Genomic DNA, 15,764 nt, shown 5'->3' with positions numbered 1-15,764 from the left:
AGTAGCGAGGGAGAGTCCCAGCACCTTTGAGGGATGGGTAGGAAGGAAGGACAAGTCCAGAACGTTAAGACTCATCAGTCCAAAAGCCCTTCCTCTCGAATGTGGCGAGGAAAACATTTGTACAACTGGCCCTCCCTTCACGCTAACTCCACACACGCCAGGCCCTCTCCTGCCCGCCCTCTGTGGGTCTGTATTCGGGGCAGGTCCGGTCTCAGGCGCGGTCTGTGTTTGTGACAACCTCCCGCACCGTGGCGGTCCCAGCGCCCGCCTGAGAGATTGTTGTGGGAGGCCAGCCCAGCCCAGCCCAAGCAGGTCCCAGGCTCTCTCCCCTCCCCCTTCCTCCCCCCTGCCTCGGTGCCTGGAACAATAGAGTGCGAGTGGAGCCGGCTCTGGGCTGCGCTCCCACCCCTTCTCCCTCTCCCCGCCTCTCCTCCCCTCCCCTCCCGCTCGCCCTGAGCCAGAGGCAGAGCAGCCGCCGCCGGAGGAGCCGGTTCCATGCCCGCTGGAGCCTCCTCTTGCTGCTGCTGCCGCCGCCTCTTTCTCCTCCTCAGCGCGCAGTCCCGGCATGGACGTTAGGTTTTACCCTTCCGCCCCCACCGCCGTTGGATCCTTGCCTGGGGCCGACCCCACTTGCTTGGGCCCCCTGGACTATTACCACTGCAACAAGGTAACAAGGGGGAGGGGACAGCGAGGGAGAGGGAGAGGAGGGGGAGGGACGGGTGCAAATGACCGGGCAAGGGTGGAGGATGCAAACAACCGAGGACGTTACTGTGCAGTAAAGTCTCAAATTCCCCCCCTCCCCGCCTTATTCCCTTCGTCGCCCCTCCTCCTCTCCCTTCTGGGATGCTGCACCTTTGCCCCACACTGGGGAGGCAGGAGCGATGGCGCTTGCAGGGCACTGCTTTTGCATTGCGCTGTGCACGGGACTTGTCACTGTTCCCAGCTTGGGTCAGTGCAAGGAGTTGGCTCAAGTGCACCGCTGAGCATAGGTCTCTCCCCCAGACCCCCACCACACGCAGCACTTTGGTCCGGCTGAGAAGGCTCGCAAAACTGGGGAGGGAAGCGTCCCGCCTTTGCAAGGAGCTCTCTCGCAAGTCGCCCCGAAGTCCCATGTCTAGATCGCCTGCTTGCCTGCTGGACGGCCCTGAGCGCGGGGGGGGAAAGCAGGCTCTGTGAACCAGGACATAAAATGAGATAAATGAGGCAGAAACTCCTCCTCCTCCTCCTTTGGGGGGCAAAGTGTTGAAGGTAGCAAGAGAGCGGGCTGCATCCTGCAGGAGGGAGTTTCAAAACTATTTTGCTTAAGAGCACCCAGGCTGCCTGCTTGAAGCTAAAGGCAATTCTCTTTCCCATCTTGGAAGCAAAAAGCGGAGGGGGTTGTTTAGGGTGGATGGGGATATGCGGGGGGGGGGGAGAGGAGTGGGAGAGAGGCAGTTGGTTATCAGTTGCGTCGTCACTTCAGACCCCGGATTAGACCTCTCGGTTTTGGTAAACACCATTATATAGATGGGAGAAAAACAAAATCTTAACACTGAAGTGTGTGTGTGTGTGTTGTTTGGGGGAGGAGTGGAATTGTATGGGCTCAAGAGATTGCTTGGTTTGAAGTGTATTTCTTGTATGCCTGGCAATGATTCCTGTTGGAAAATGTACAGGCTAGGGGAGAAATGCTTTAGGGTGAGTATGTTATCATTGTTTATTTCATAATTCTTTTATGTCTTGCTCAGAAGAATCTGTGTATGATACACTCAGACTCTGCAAACCTGGATTTTGCCTTATATGTAGCCTTTAAAACTTCATAGCTTTTATGTTTTTGTTTTAGCATTTCTCTAACTCAGGCTGCAGGTTCTTGCCCCTTAGTTGTCAACCCCTTCCATTTCCTTCCCCTCCCCACAACACAATTACTTCTATTATTAAATGCAGCAGAGAGAACTGGGTTATGTATATTTCATAAGCTTTACAGCACAACATGGAAACCTCTCTAACCTAGATTTGTCCATATACTACTGCAAGAAAGTGCACCGTTTTAGAGTGTGTGTGTGTGTGTGAGAGAGAGAGAGAGAGAGAGAAATTTGCTAGAAGATATTTAAGAGTGTGTGCTGCTTTAGCCAATAATCCTTCAACAGAGGAGTAAAGCACAGATACTGTCAGTGCTTCTCTATGAGTACCATCCGTTTCAGGGTTGAAGACTACAATACAGCAACATTTTAATGAAAGAAGTTGAAACTTTGGATTATTTAATCAAGCATGAATGTTTCATATTATCAGATGCTAGCAATTTCATAAAAGTAATGAAAGTTGCAGAGCTAGATACATGGTTTATTGTTTTGTTTTTGCGGTATATTGAGTTTTCTGAAATAACTTGGTTTTAAATGCTGAAGCCTTCCCACTTTGCTGATATGTGCATTTAAACATTCACTGCTGTTTCAGAGTATTTGCGATGGTGATATATTTGCATATAATTTTATACAAACATTTTAAAAATCCATAGGTATTTATCCATAGCTATCCAGGGTTTCAAATCATATTTGAAAATTTGTTCCTGAATGCAAGCACTATCAAATGAGTATTATTTTATTCATGAAACAACCATGGTTTCTGAAACACAATAACGTGTCTTTAATTCTTACAGGAAGAAATGTTAAAATTGCATTATTATCAAAGGATCAATTCCTGACACACATGAAACACATATGTTATATCAGTCTTAAAAGAAAAATAAATGAAATTAAAAATAAATGAGTTTTGAAGTTGCCTGAAGAACAGATATTGAAAAAAATTAGAAATCCATGTAATGTTTTAACTGAAAAGTTGGAAAGCATTACAATATGTAATTGTCAATAAAAATGGGTGAATGCAAGAGATCTTAGCAACTTTTAGAGTATTATGGAAAGTTACAGCATGATGTACTTTCCCAGAAACTTTGACCATAGGCAGACCACAGGGAAAATGCTTTTCTGAGGATGGACTTAAATTCTTACACATGTTGGGCAGGCACTTGCGGTTGCAGTTAGTGTAATGTCAGTTGCCCTTAATGCTTCTTCTTTTTTTTTACAAAAGTGCTGTTTCTCACAGTGCTGAGAGAGAGTGACAGGAGAGTGACAGAGCTGCAATATTTCTTTGTCAATTTCTCTGATAAAGCAAATAACTTCCAAATATGATTGATAAAAGAGTTTGGATGAGGCGATGCAAAGGAGCACATACAAAATACTGACCACTGCCACCAGGTGCTGCTGTTGTCACTATTACCAGGATCTTAAAAAGAGGGGAGGAAAGAGAAAGTTAAATAAGTAACCAGCAGCTGATATAAATATTCCGCTGCTCACAAATGTTGTTTACATAGTCAGAAGGGGCCAGATGGACCTGTGGAGTAAACCCCTTGTGCATAAAGAAAGTAGGATCGCAGTTCCAGTATCCCAGAACCCCCTTTTCAGCCTTCTCCTGGCCTCTAAAAGGTGCTACTGTAGCCTCTAAAAAGTCTCTCCCCCAAAGCATGAAGAGATATAGCTATAGATACAATATACGTGGATTTCTCTCTATCAATGATAAACATTGTCATTTTGCTGAATGCTGAAGGTATGGGTTACAAGTGGTTCTTTCCCCAAAGGCCTCACAATTTGAGAGCCCAAGGAACACAAAATTTATTTATTTATTAATTAAATTTATATCCCACCCTTCCTCCCAGTAGGAGCCCAGGGCGGCAGGAGGGGGGGGGATTCCTTAGGTAGGGAGATCTTCAGGGATTTCAGCAGCTCCTCCAGGTAAATGTTATGAATGAAATTAAAAGTTTCGTAGGGATCGGAATGAAAGAATGGGTGTGTTCATGGTTGCTAATTTCCTCTCCTTAGTTGAGTTTTTAGAATGAAGGAGGGTCAGCATCTGCTTTCTGTAACTGAAAGAGAATGCTATCTTGGAGGAGACTGATGTAATGAGGCCTAGGTATTATTTTTCTTCTCCCCCCCCCCAAATCAGAGTGTGGTACTGATTTTCTGAGGTTTCATCAGGAGCTGAAACATGAAAAAGGGGGGATTTTACAAAACAAGCTTTCAGGCCCATGATTGAAGTGTTTTTCCTTCTAGATGAAATCTTTTGTGAATGAGTGCAAAAACTCTGCAGGGGAAAGGGTTGTGTGCAATGTTGGGCATTGGGTGTAGAGACAGAAGTGGAAGTCATAGCAATGCAATAGCTTTGTATTTTCATATCTCTGAGCCAATTGGTGCTTCTGAAATAACCAGTGAGCTTTCTGAAGAAACACCATTTAGCTCAAAGCACCCTGGAATGTTAATGTAATTGTTTTGTGCACTTACCGAACACAATATTGTTATCATGAGATTTCCCGTCTCATTTGTGCATTGCAACAAGCAACAGTTGCTCTTTGCAGTCACTGAAGTACCTGTTACACATCAGCATTTCCATTTTAAAAGGATGGGGTGTTTACAATAGGGTTCATCTAATGCCTACATGAATACGCAAGTTATATGCTGTTTTCTGTGCTCTGGGGTGCTGTCCAGTTGTTTGTTCGGAATAATCTGTTGAGACATGGCAGAGTGTGGTGGCCAAGAATGTAAGCTATGATCCAGGAAGTTTGCTTATAAATTTATTTATTTATGGCATTTACATCTCACCCTTTAGCCAAAAAGGCTCTCAGAGAGGCTTACAAAAATCAGTATTAAGTTCTTGTTCAAACTGCATCTTAGCCACAAAATCACCAAGTCTCCTTCCTTTGGCAAGCAAATATTCTCTCAGTCTCAGCATCCAGTCTGCAGCATACTGTACACACTGTTAATAATTCTAGTCTACTTTACAGGGTTCTTGTGAGGATTACTGAGCTAGGTAAAGCATTTTGAACACTGAACATTTGCTATATAAAGCTTTTGTTATTAGGTCCCTTTCTCTTCAGCATAGCTTTGCAAATAAACAAAGAAGGGGCTAGCCTGCAAAATGTCTACCACCCTGTTTGTACATTGATATCTAAAAGAAGTAAAATAACTTACTCCTGAATTTTTTTGTTTCAAAAAACTTCCTAGTTTTGATACTTGGAGGTGGTAGTTAATCCTCACAGGAAACTAAAGAAGTTGCTACTTACAGGTCTGCTTCATTGATTCTTGCACTGGCACTCAATACTATAATATACTTCAAAGCTACCTTAATGTGTAGCAAAGTAGTAAGTCTGTCCATATTTCACTGTTTCTTAAAGATCAGCGCTGGCTGCCAGTTGATTTCCGAGTCAATTGAAAGTGCTGGTCTTGATCTTTAAAGTGGTAATGGTCTGGGATCAGGGTGGCTGAAGGGGGCCACCTGCTTTCCTATCAGCAGTAGCAGTCAGTGGGACAGTGTAGGTGGGGTGGTGTTGTGTACCTGGCTTCCAGACACTAAGCATCACTGTCATTTATCAAGGGGAGGGACAAGGCATGGGGAGGTGTGTCATTGCATCTGCACAATGCTGAACTCCTTAGGCCATGCCCCTCTGGGTAAGTGGCAACAGTGCTCAGTGTCTGGAAGCCAAGTATGCAATGCTGCCCCACCTTCACCACCAAACCGACTGCTACTTCATACAAACCTGCCAATCCATTAAGATCTGCTGCTTCAGGTGACCTTTCTCACCCACCCTTTGGAGGTGAAGTTGGAAGCTACTAGGGAAATGCCCTTTTCTGTGGTAGCACCCTGACTGTGGAGTCCCCCCTCCAGAATAACATGCTACGTGCTAACACTTTTGGCATTTAGGTGCCAGGTTAAAACTTTGCCCTCTCCCCCCCCCAGCATTTATTTATTAACTTTGTTGTATTGAGGCCAACTTTTACTTTTGTTTCAGTATAATTATAGATTATTATTTTTTAACTTTATTGTTGAAAGATGGTGGGGAATATTATTTATTTAAACCAAATAGATACCCTTGCTTTGTTCGCACAATACAATCTATGTGTCTTCTTTTTCCCCTTATGTGGATATGATCTCAGTGTATTAAAGCTATTGTGTGAGAAATGCCCTTTATTCTTCCCAGAAAATTTGTTCTGATATGCATACTTTTTTATTTATGTTTTCTAAAGCCAAAATTGCTGTTTTGTGTGAATGTGTAGGGGGAAAAAACTTTAAAAAGTTCTTAAATGAAAATACTCAGAAAGGAAAAAGAAAACTAGAAGTTTCAAATAACCTTTAAAAAAAACTACCCCAAAAATCTTATGACTGTGGCAAGCAAATTATGCATCAGATACTAATGGTGAGTTTGAATGTTTATACAACAGAAAGGCCCATTTCTGAATTCCTTGCTTGGCCAAAGGTGCCACTGAAGGGAAGCAATATAGAAGAATTCCTGTGTGATTGAGGAATGCAGGGCCAGGGAATGGTGATAAACGCGTTATTGCTTGTGTTTGGCTTTTTCATTTCTAGAGAAAACTTGGAAAAGTAGACTGTACAACTGTATAGATGTAAACAGAGACTTTTTGTTCTTCATTACAGTTGTAGAAGGAAGTAGGTTTAATGTTATATTTTCAAAGTTCTTGGATGAATAGGATTATTAGAGCTGAGCTGAAATTTCTCAGAAAAAGAATATTCTGAGAAATTCTCTGATAATTTCCTTTTTTTCAGGCTCCCCACAAACTGTTGGAGAATTCCAAACCCCTCCCCAAATAAAGATTGATGGAATGGGCCTTTCAACTTTTTCACCCATATATAGTGGGGAAGTTTGAACACAGCTATCGATCCCGCCTTTTGATATTGTTGAAGGAAGCAATGGGCTCTGCCCCTGACCTCCTCCAGTCCTCCTCTTGTAGCCCATTACTTCCTTTATCCACCAGTATAAGCTAACAATAGAGTTTCATTCGACATTAAGTGAGCTAAAAATTCCCAAAGATATTTTTTCTGAGAATTTTCTGTTTTGGTCTCCCCAAAACTGTTGTGGAATTGCTCATCCCCCTTTGAGGATATTTGGTGAATCCCACCCCTCTCCAGTTTTGCTGCCCCAAAATACCATAGAGAATTTTTTGGATGACATTTTCACCAGCTGGTATAGCACAGTGGGGGAGGAGAGCCTGGCTGGGAGTCCAGAGTCTGGGAGTTCAAATCCCTGCTTGTGTCTCCTGGGTGTCAAGGGCCAGCTAAAGATCACCCCCACAGTGAGTGGCTCAGGGGTTACGTGCCCTGCCACCTGTGCACCTGTGGGCAAGCTGCATAGTCCCAAGGAGCCCAGTTGCCCCCCAGCTGGCAGTTGCGGACAAGGAAGGGGCTGGCTTGTGCAGCTGTGGCAAGCTCAGCTGGCCGTAGCCAGCTGGGGAGGACTAGCCTCAGAGGGAGGCAATGGTAAACCCCCTCTGAATACCGCTTACCATGAACACCCTATTCATAGGGTCGCCATAAGTTGGGATTGACTTGAAGACAGTCCATTTCCATTTTCACCAATTATGTGAAAAATCTGAACAGTGCATAGCATGTGAACTTTACTCGGCTGGTTTGCTGCACTGCTCTATAATCACTTACTGTGATGGCAGTATTTCACAGTGCTAGTGGGACTTGCTGTGCAAATGAGTATGCTACAAGAAGCCCTGCCTATGTGCTGTATGTTCATTTCATTGCATTGACTGCTTGGGCTGAACTTGGTGCCTAACCTGGTCAGGCATGTTGCAAGGGCAACACTTTGACATATTGGGGGCAGGGTGGGGGTGATACTGTCAGTGTGCTCACGTGTTACTGAAAATTATCCACTTCTTCCAAGATTTTTTTTATATTGAAAACCAGTGGCTACTATTTATATATTTATTAGATTTATATCCTGTCTTTCCTCCCAGTAGGAGCCCAGGGCGGCAAACAAAAGTACTAAAAACACTCTAAAACATCATAAAAACAGAGTTTCAAATGTATTACAACAAAACATCCTTAAAACATATTAAAAGAAAACAACTTTTTTAAAAAAAAAGCTTTAAAAACATCTTTCTTTTAAAAAAACTTTAAAAACATACTAAAAAGCAATTCCAACCAGATGCAGACTGGGATAAGGTCTCTACTTAAAAGGCTTGTTGAAAGAGGAGGGTCTTCAGTAGGTGCAGAAAAGATAACAGAGATGGCACCTGTCTAATATTTAATGGGACGGAATTCCAAAGGGTAGGTGCCACAATAGTAAAGGTCCACTTCCTATGTAGTGCAGAACGGACCTCCTGATATCTGCAGGGTACCATCTTATCAGGAGGTCCTCACCTGCAGAGCGTAGTGATTGATTGGGTATATAAGGAGTAAGCCGGTCTTTCAGGTGTCCTGATCCCAAGCTGTATAGGGCTTTGTACACCAAAACTAGAACCTTGAACTTAGCCTGGTATCTAATAGGTAGCCAGGGCAATTCTTTCAGCAGCAGGGTGACATATTGGCAATACTCTTCCCCATTGAGCAGTCTTGCTGCTGCATTATGTACTAGCTGCAGCTTCTGGACCAACCTCCAGGGCAGCCCCACATAGAGCGCATTACAGAAATCCAGCCTGAAGCTTTCCCAGTGCATGAACAACAGTGGTCAGGCTATCCCGGTCCAGAAACAGTGAGTGCTGTCTTACCAGCTGAAGTTGGTAAAAGGTACTCTTAGCCACTGAGGTGACCTGGGCCACTAGTTTTGACAGATCCAGGAGCACCTGCAGACTACGAACATTCTCTTTCAGAGGGAGTACGACACCATCCAACACAGGCAACTAACCAATTATCCAAACTCAGGAACAACCAACTCACAGTGCCTCCATCTTGCTAGGATTCAGACTCAATTTATTGGCCCTCATCCAGCCCACCACCGAGTCCAGGCACCAGTCCAGAGCTTGCATGGCCTCTCCTAATTCAGATGCTACAGAGAACTAGAGCTGGGTATCATCAGCATACTGCTGACACCCCGCCCCAAATCTCCTGATGAATGCTCCCAAGGGCTTCATATAGATGTTAGCATGGGGGACAAGATGGTACCCTGCAGCATCCCACAGCACAACTGCCAGGTGGCCGAAAGACACTCACTCAATGCTATTCTCAAAACAACCCTGGAGAAAGGACCAGAACCACTGTAAAACAGTGCCTCTGACATCCATCTCACCAAATCGGAAGGATACCATGGTCAATGGTATCAAAAGCTGCCAAGAGATCAAGTAAGAATAACAGGGTCGCACTCCCCCTGTCCTTCTCCCAATAAAGGTCATCCATCAGGGCAACCAAGGCCAATTCAGTCCCATAACCAGGCCTGAACCCAGATTGGAATGTGTCAGGATAATCTGCTTCATCCAAGAGTACTTTCAATAGCTGTGCCACAATCCTCTCAATCACCTTTCCCTAAAAAGGGGGTATTTGCGACCAGGCAGTAGTTATCACAAACCAATGGGTCCAGGGTGGGCTTTTTTAGGAGTGGTCAGATCACCACCTATTTCAGGGTGGCTGGAACCACTCCCTCCCGCAATGATGCATTGACCATACCATGGATCCACTCAGTCAACCCCCCTTGGCAAGCTTTCATAAGCTAAGAAAGGCAAGGGTAAAGAGGACACGTTGCATTGTCACAAGCACCTTGTCCACGCTATCAGGCCACATCAACTGAAATCGATCCCAAGAATTTGCAGCAGATGTTGCATTGAACACCTCACTGGGAACTACAGTAGATGTGGATGGGGCATAAATATTGCTACAGAGATGAGCAACTTTACCCTCAGTGCCTTGCAATCAATTCATAGTGGGCCTCCGAAGGGTCTAAAACTCCATTTCCTGGAGTTGATGTCAACAGACCCGACAATACAGCTACACTGAACGGCTACTTGAGGATGTGATGGTGGCAGAGAAGTGGGCCTTCTTCTCCACCCTCACTGCCACACAGTAGGCAAGGTTATGATTTTACTCATGCCTGATCAGCCTCACAGCATGTCTTTCACCAATTGTGCTCTAGCTGTCGTCCAGCCTGTTTCATTGCCCTTAGTTCATTGGTGTACTAAGATGCAAACCGGGCTCCACAATGCCAGAAAGGGTGCTCAGGGGCAACAGTGTTAAGCACCCGACACACCTCTCTGTTCCACAGCATGACAAGGGCTTCAGCAGGGTCACCTGTTCTATCTACTGAGAACTCCCCCAGGGCATTCAGGAATCCAGTGGATACCATTAGTCTCCAGGGGCGGACCATCTTAATCTGTCCACCACCCCTGCAGGGGAAGATTAGAGCAGTAAGTCTAAACTTCACCAGAAAGTGGTCTGACGATGACAGTGGGGTGATATCCCCCCATCTCCAGATCACCCTTCCTCCATCTGGAGCAAAAACGAAGTTGAGGGTGTGCCCTGCCTATACGCTGGGCCAGTGACAACTTGAGAGAACTCCATAGGCGTCATGGGAGCCATGAAGTCCTGAGCCAGAACACTAGAGGCAACCTCAGCCTGGACACTGAAATCACCCAGGACTATTGTTCTGGGTTTCTGCAGTACCGCAGCCGAGACTGCCTCTGCCAGCTTGGTCAGACAAGCTGCCGGATAGCAGAGTGGACAATACACCAGCAGCAATCCTAGTTTACTGTCTCCTTGGCCTTCACAGCCAGCTCCAAGACAGAGTGGTTTCCTGGTGACAAATGAGAGTTCTGTAGACCACAGCAACTCCTCCCCCCAGTTCCTGCAGCATGTGCTGATGGTGCACTGAGTATCCAGGTGGGCAAAGCTGGATCAGATCAATTCCTCCCAGCTCACCCACCCAGGTCTCAGTAATGCACACCAAAACACCATGATCAAATCATGAATGATTGTGGTTTCATTGTGTACTGATCTGGCATTAACCAACAGCACATGCAGGCCAGTGGGCACAGCAGATGAGCAACAAGGAACTCACCCACGAGAGGAATGAGAGCAAGGAACAAGGCGTAGAGAGCCTTGCTCTCGTCTTCTGTGGTAGCTAACTACCTCCTCGTGGCTATACCTCTCTATGCCCATGATCACTGAAATTGGGGTGGCATCACCTATGTTCCTCCTTACTACGACTCCTCCTAAACACCTAATATGGACACAAGAAGAGCCCACCAACAAAACCGACCTGAACCAGTTATCCCAGTAGGCCTCTGAGAGAATTGGGAACAGTCAGATTCACTCAATATCTTTCACACAGGGCACATCTACTCTCCTCCTGTGTCGCACCCAGGGAGGGCTAGCCTTCTGCCAGTTGCAGACTGGCATCTGGAGACTTTCTTCTATTGTTCAGTTCACGGCACAGACTCTCACCCTGCGCAGGAACTACACATGTGCCTTACGCCCTCCCCACTACCAATGTCCTCTAGATTGGTTTTAAAAAAATAGAAGGGGTTAGTGCCCTCACTCTTGGGACTCCCTAAGAGGCTCCCCAAGGGCAGCCAGGCTTTTATGCCCCCTAACTCAGCCAGGAGCTGATGCAAGAAGCTGCATGATTGACTGCAGTCAGGGTCAAGGAGGGGGTCCCAGTCCTTGTAGCACTTACCCTGAGACCTCAACTGTCTTAAGAGGTAGCAATCCAGAGGACTGAGCAAGCAAGCACTGAGATGCTCAGGTATTCACTCCCGAGGCAGGTCCTCTCCAGTCCCCCAGTGCCGCAGCTGTTCCCCCCAGTGATGCTTGTTTATGATGGCTGCTGCCTAGGAAATCGGAGGCAGCATGCCTCTGAATATCAGCTGCTGAGGAACAATAACAGGAAAGGATTATTACCCTCATGTCCTGCTTTTGGGCTTCCCTTAGGCATTTGGTTGGTTACTATGAGAAATGGGATGCTGGGTAGATAATTCTTTGGTCTGATCTAGCAGGGTTCCTCTTATGTTCTTGTGTTCTTCAAATAACATTAACAGTTTGGTGCAAGAAATTTAATTCATTTAATATGTAGCATCTGACTACCAATTTGGGGTGGATGGATTTTCCCTCTTCTGTCTTGGAAGTCTTGTGCAGATTGGATGTGCCAAGTGTTCTCCTCTGCCTGTCTTCTGATTGTTTATAGAGATTTTCTCTAATTAATTTTGTAATTGGCATGTATAGTTTGCTCTTGTGGCTGCTTTCTGTGTCTCCTAGCCACTGTTTTATGTCCCTTCAGCTAAATCATGTGCATGAGTGACTGGGTGTATTAAAACACAATTTGTATATAGTTTTGCATGAAATTGTGTGTACGAACATGTCAGCATTTCTCAGCAGCTTCTATTTTACCCAGTCTTTTAACTGACCAACTTGCTGATGCTCATCTAATTCAGTTTTCCATTTAAAGTTCTCCCTAATTTGTTAGCACTCATCATAGATTTCCATCACCATTGCCATGCTCTTGCAGACATTAAAACACTACCATTTTTATTTTGTTTTTTGAATTGTGATTGTATGTGTCAGGTAATGGTGATGGGGAATAGATGAGCACTAGCAAGTTGGTCAGTTGAAAGACTGAAAGGAAATGTTAATGTGATTGTGTGCATAACTGCTAAAAAAATGTGATATTTTAATGCATGTGAGTGATTGTGCATATTGCTTCGCTAAAAAGAAAAATGTCAATAAATAGAAGAATTGAAAAGCTGTGGCAAGAGCACATTGTGCATTGTCAGTGGCTTTCACAAATTCCAGAAATCCAAGCTCAAAGAATGTTGAAAAATAAATGCATTGCTGCTACCCCATGTCCACAACCAGGACAAGGCAAATGGGACTGATAGATCCAGTGGTAAATCCAGAAGGATGGAATGTTGGCACCTGTCAGCTCTACACTGCATCAGCAGTGCCAGGGGGGGGGCTGGAAATTCCTGGGTCTTTGGCAGGGAAGGAAAGTCCTTAGCCAGCAGTCGGGTTGTAAATCTGCCGGGCCTATCCGAAGCGTACTTGCCGAGTCAGAAGTCCAGAAGCGAGGTCAGTGGAGGTCCGGGATCAGTTGTCAAGGGGTCAGTCAAAGAGATGCTGCAGGGAAACTAGGTCTACACAAAGCCACGCCTGACGTTGTAGTCAGCAACAAGCTGCAGCCAAGGTGTGCCTTATAAAGAGCAAGGTTGACAGCAGGTGTGGGGGGAGTATCCTGTTCACTGTCTGTGTCTGGCTGCAGGGACTCTGCTGTATCTGGGGTGCTCTGCAGCTGAGGGGGAGAAGGAGCTGGATTCTCAGGAGGCTCCTCCATGTCTCCTGAGTCTGCTGCTCTTGGGTCTGCTGCTGTTACTCCCGAGTCGTCCTCATCTGAGGAGTCCTCTGACGGGGCCATGACAGCACCATCCATACTGACAATACATCCTAAAGGGAGAATCTTGGAAGTACATATGCTCCTAAACAGATTATCTTGTTAATACATTTGTACATACAGGAGCAAAGGGCATATGCCAAACCAATCTTTTAAATACTTCTGTTACTTTAAAGCTTCCAGTAATTTATAACCCTGCTTCCTCTATTCACAGTGTAAAAATTATTATACATTTTTCCAGAGTCAGAAAAGATTTAGGCTGCAATCTTATACATACTTCTACACATTTACCTGGGAGTAAATACCATTGAACTCACTGGGACTCATGTCTGAGTAAACGTACATAGTATAGATTATACTGTAAATCACTGGAGTTCAGGTAGATGCTAGATCCTACCAATATTTGTTGCTGTATGTTTGGTTTTTTAAACAACCAATCAGAAATTGGTTTTGACCTATTGGTATAAGGGAGGGTCAATGTAATGAATAAATTTTTATGGAACATTCTGTTTTCTTTTGACTTTTACGTGCACAGTAAATTGCAGTAGTAAACACTTGCCTTTCCCACTACTCGTCTTTTATTGCCTTGGTATGCTGGGAGATAAAATATTTCCTTTTTTACTCTCCTGAGCCTACTTGGTTTTGAAGAAACATAATTCTTTTCTACTGCTCATTTTGGTTAGAAAAGAGAATATAATTCCTTTTTTAAAAAATTTAGGGGGCTTCATTTGGTGTCTGATTTTGAATATTGCTAAATATTATCATCAAAATATCTGCATTTTGGAATTGTGAGAGTCACTTGATGGACCATCTCAGTTTCCTGTGGTATAAGCTTTGATGCTGTGTGTATTCCATCTGCATAATACAAAATGTTTGAAGCTGTCTTTTGCCAAAAATGTACTGCCTTCAAGTCGATTCCGACTTATGGTGACCCTATGAATAGGGTTTTCATGAGGCTGAGAGGCAGTGACTGGCCCAAGGTCACCCAGTGAGGTTCATGGCTAGGTGGGGATTAAATCAGGGATTCAGAACTAAATAATGGATACCCACTCATTCATAGAAAATGTTGTTCTAGCTTTACGTGAGGAGAGACTGATCCTTCATTGTAGTTACTTTCAGAATAATAGAGATATTTTGAACACTATGCTAGACAATATAGCTGCCATGGACAGTTATCATTAATTACCTTAAATACACTGAAGTTGCTCGTACATAACAACAACAATATAGTTATTTTAATTCATTATCCACCCTTCACCCTGAAGTCCTAGGGTGGCATAAAACAGTTAAAATATATAATTAAAAACAACTTAGAATTACAACATCACAAAAAATAGGGTGTGTCCCAAAAATATACATCTCAGGTGTCAAAGGCTAGGGTAAAGAAGTGCATCTTCAGCATTCACTGAAAACTATACAATGAAGTTGCTGGAAATACCTTTGTTGGGAGGGAATTCCACAGCTTAGGAGCTGCCACAGAGAAGGCCCTCTCCTGGGCCACCCGCGCCCCCAAGCTTCTGAAAGTGGTGCAACTACCAAGAGGACCCCTTCTGCTGATCTCAGCACCCAAGACGGTCTGTGGGGAAGGAGGTTTTTCCCCAGATATTTGTGGCCTAAGTCAAAAAGATGGCGGAAGAACAGATAGCAAATTAAAAATGTGTATGCTCATTTTATATATGGTATTTAGAAACAAGTCTGTATACATCTCTAGAACACATTCTAGGACTCCTTGAGCAGGGATGGGCAACTCACGTAGCTTTGTGTGTCACATGGAAAACTTAAAATGAATTGGAAAGCCAAGGCTAATCTGGATATTATAGATGCATGTAGGCAACATAATTTGCATATAATTTTCCTGATCGTTTTGGATGATGAAATTAGTAGACATGTGCCACTTATACCATAGGTTTCCAAACTGTGGTCTGTGGACCATCCATGGTCTGCAGGCCTCACTCAGGTGGTCTGCAGTGTGTCTGTGCAGAACAGTTACTGTTTGAATTGTATTGACCTCAGCGGAATTCAGATTGTAATACAATAAAATACAGTACCAGAAATAAAAGAAGCAATACAAATACTATTAAAGATATTTAACACTGCACATTGCGATTGCCACAAAAGGCAGAAAAATCATTAAGTGGTCTGCCAACACTCTCAGCAGTTTTCAAGTTATTTGTGAGGGAAAAGGTTTGGGAACCACTGGCTTGTACACTACAGAAATGTTAATATGATTTTGGTCTTCTCATAGGTGAACAGTCTGAATTGGCCTCTGTAGATTACTGAAGTGCAGACTTGAAAAAGGAAAATCAGTGAAATCAGCCAGCTTTTTCATTGCTTCTTCTTTGTTTCTGATCCTTTAGCATCTCTGCAGCCATGAGGACTAGAAACATATGTAAACATAACAAGTAAACTTGGGGACCCTTAGGATTCTGTCAAATACTTTGAGATTGCATATTTCCACTTCAGAAGCCCCATGCTGCATAATGTAAAGCTGAAGTATATGCATTACTGCTGGTGGTGTTAGCATAGATCAGCATTTCTTCTGCATTCTGGAAACCATTACTGGTGGGAAGACCAGCAGTGTTTCCAATGTGTAAAGCCGATGCCATTACCATGGTTATATGGACATGCAGAT

At 44.3% G+C, this 15,764-nt stretch overlaps 1 protein-coding gene across 10 annotated transcripts in view; it reads left to right on the top strand.

The window, feature by feature from the left end:
- Nucleotides 1-271: 271 nt before the first annotated feature.
- TOX2 (TOX high mobility group box family member 2) overlaps nt 272-15,764 on the top strand; it is a 351,224-nt gene continuing 335,731 nt past the window's right edge. For 2 of the 10 annotated variants that reach the window (XM_061631668.1, XM_061631665.1), the window contains exon 1: nt 274-667. In XM_061631668.1, coding sequence (XP_061487652.1) covers nt 566-667 — 102 coding nt within the window. In that variant the 5' untranslated portion in view covers nt 274-565. Of the gene's footprint in view, nt 668-1,227; nt 1,249-1,572; nt 1,675-15,764 lie in introns of those variants that run through there. The other 8 variants (XM_061631669.1, XM_061631660.1, XM_061631663.1 and 5 more) reach the window with 6 other exon arrangements.

The sequence above is a fragment of the Rhineura floridana genome, chromosome 6 (assembly GCF_030035675.1).
Source record: "Rhineura floridana isolate rRhiFlo1 chromosome 6, rRhiFlo1.hap2, whole genome shotgun sequence".
Lineage (NCBI taxonomy): Eukaryota > Metazoa > Chordata > Lepidosauria > Squamata > Rhineuridae > Rhineura > Rhineura floridana.
Note: the sequence above shows the minus strand (reverse complement) of the source record. Positions and strands in the feature narration are given on the sequence as shown.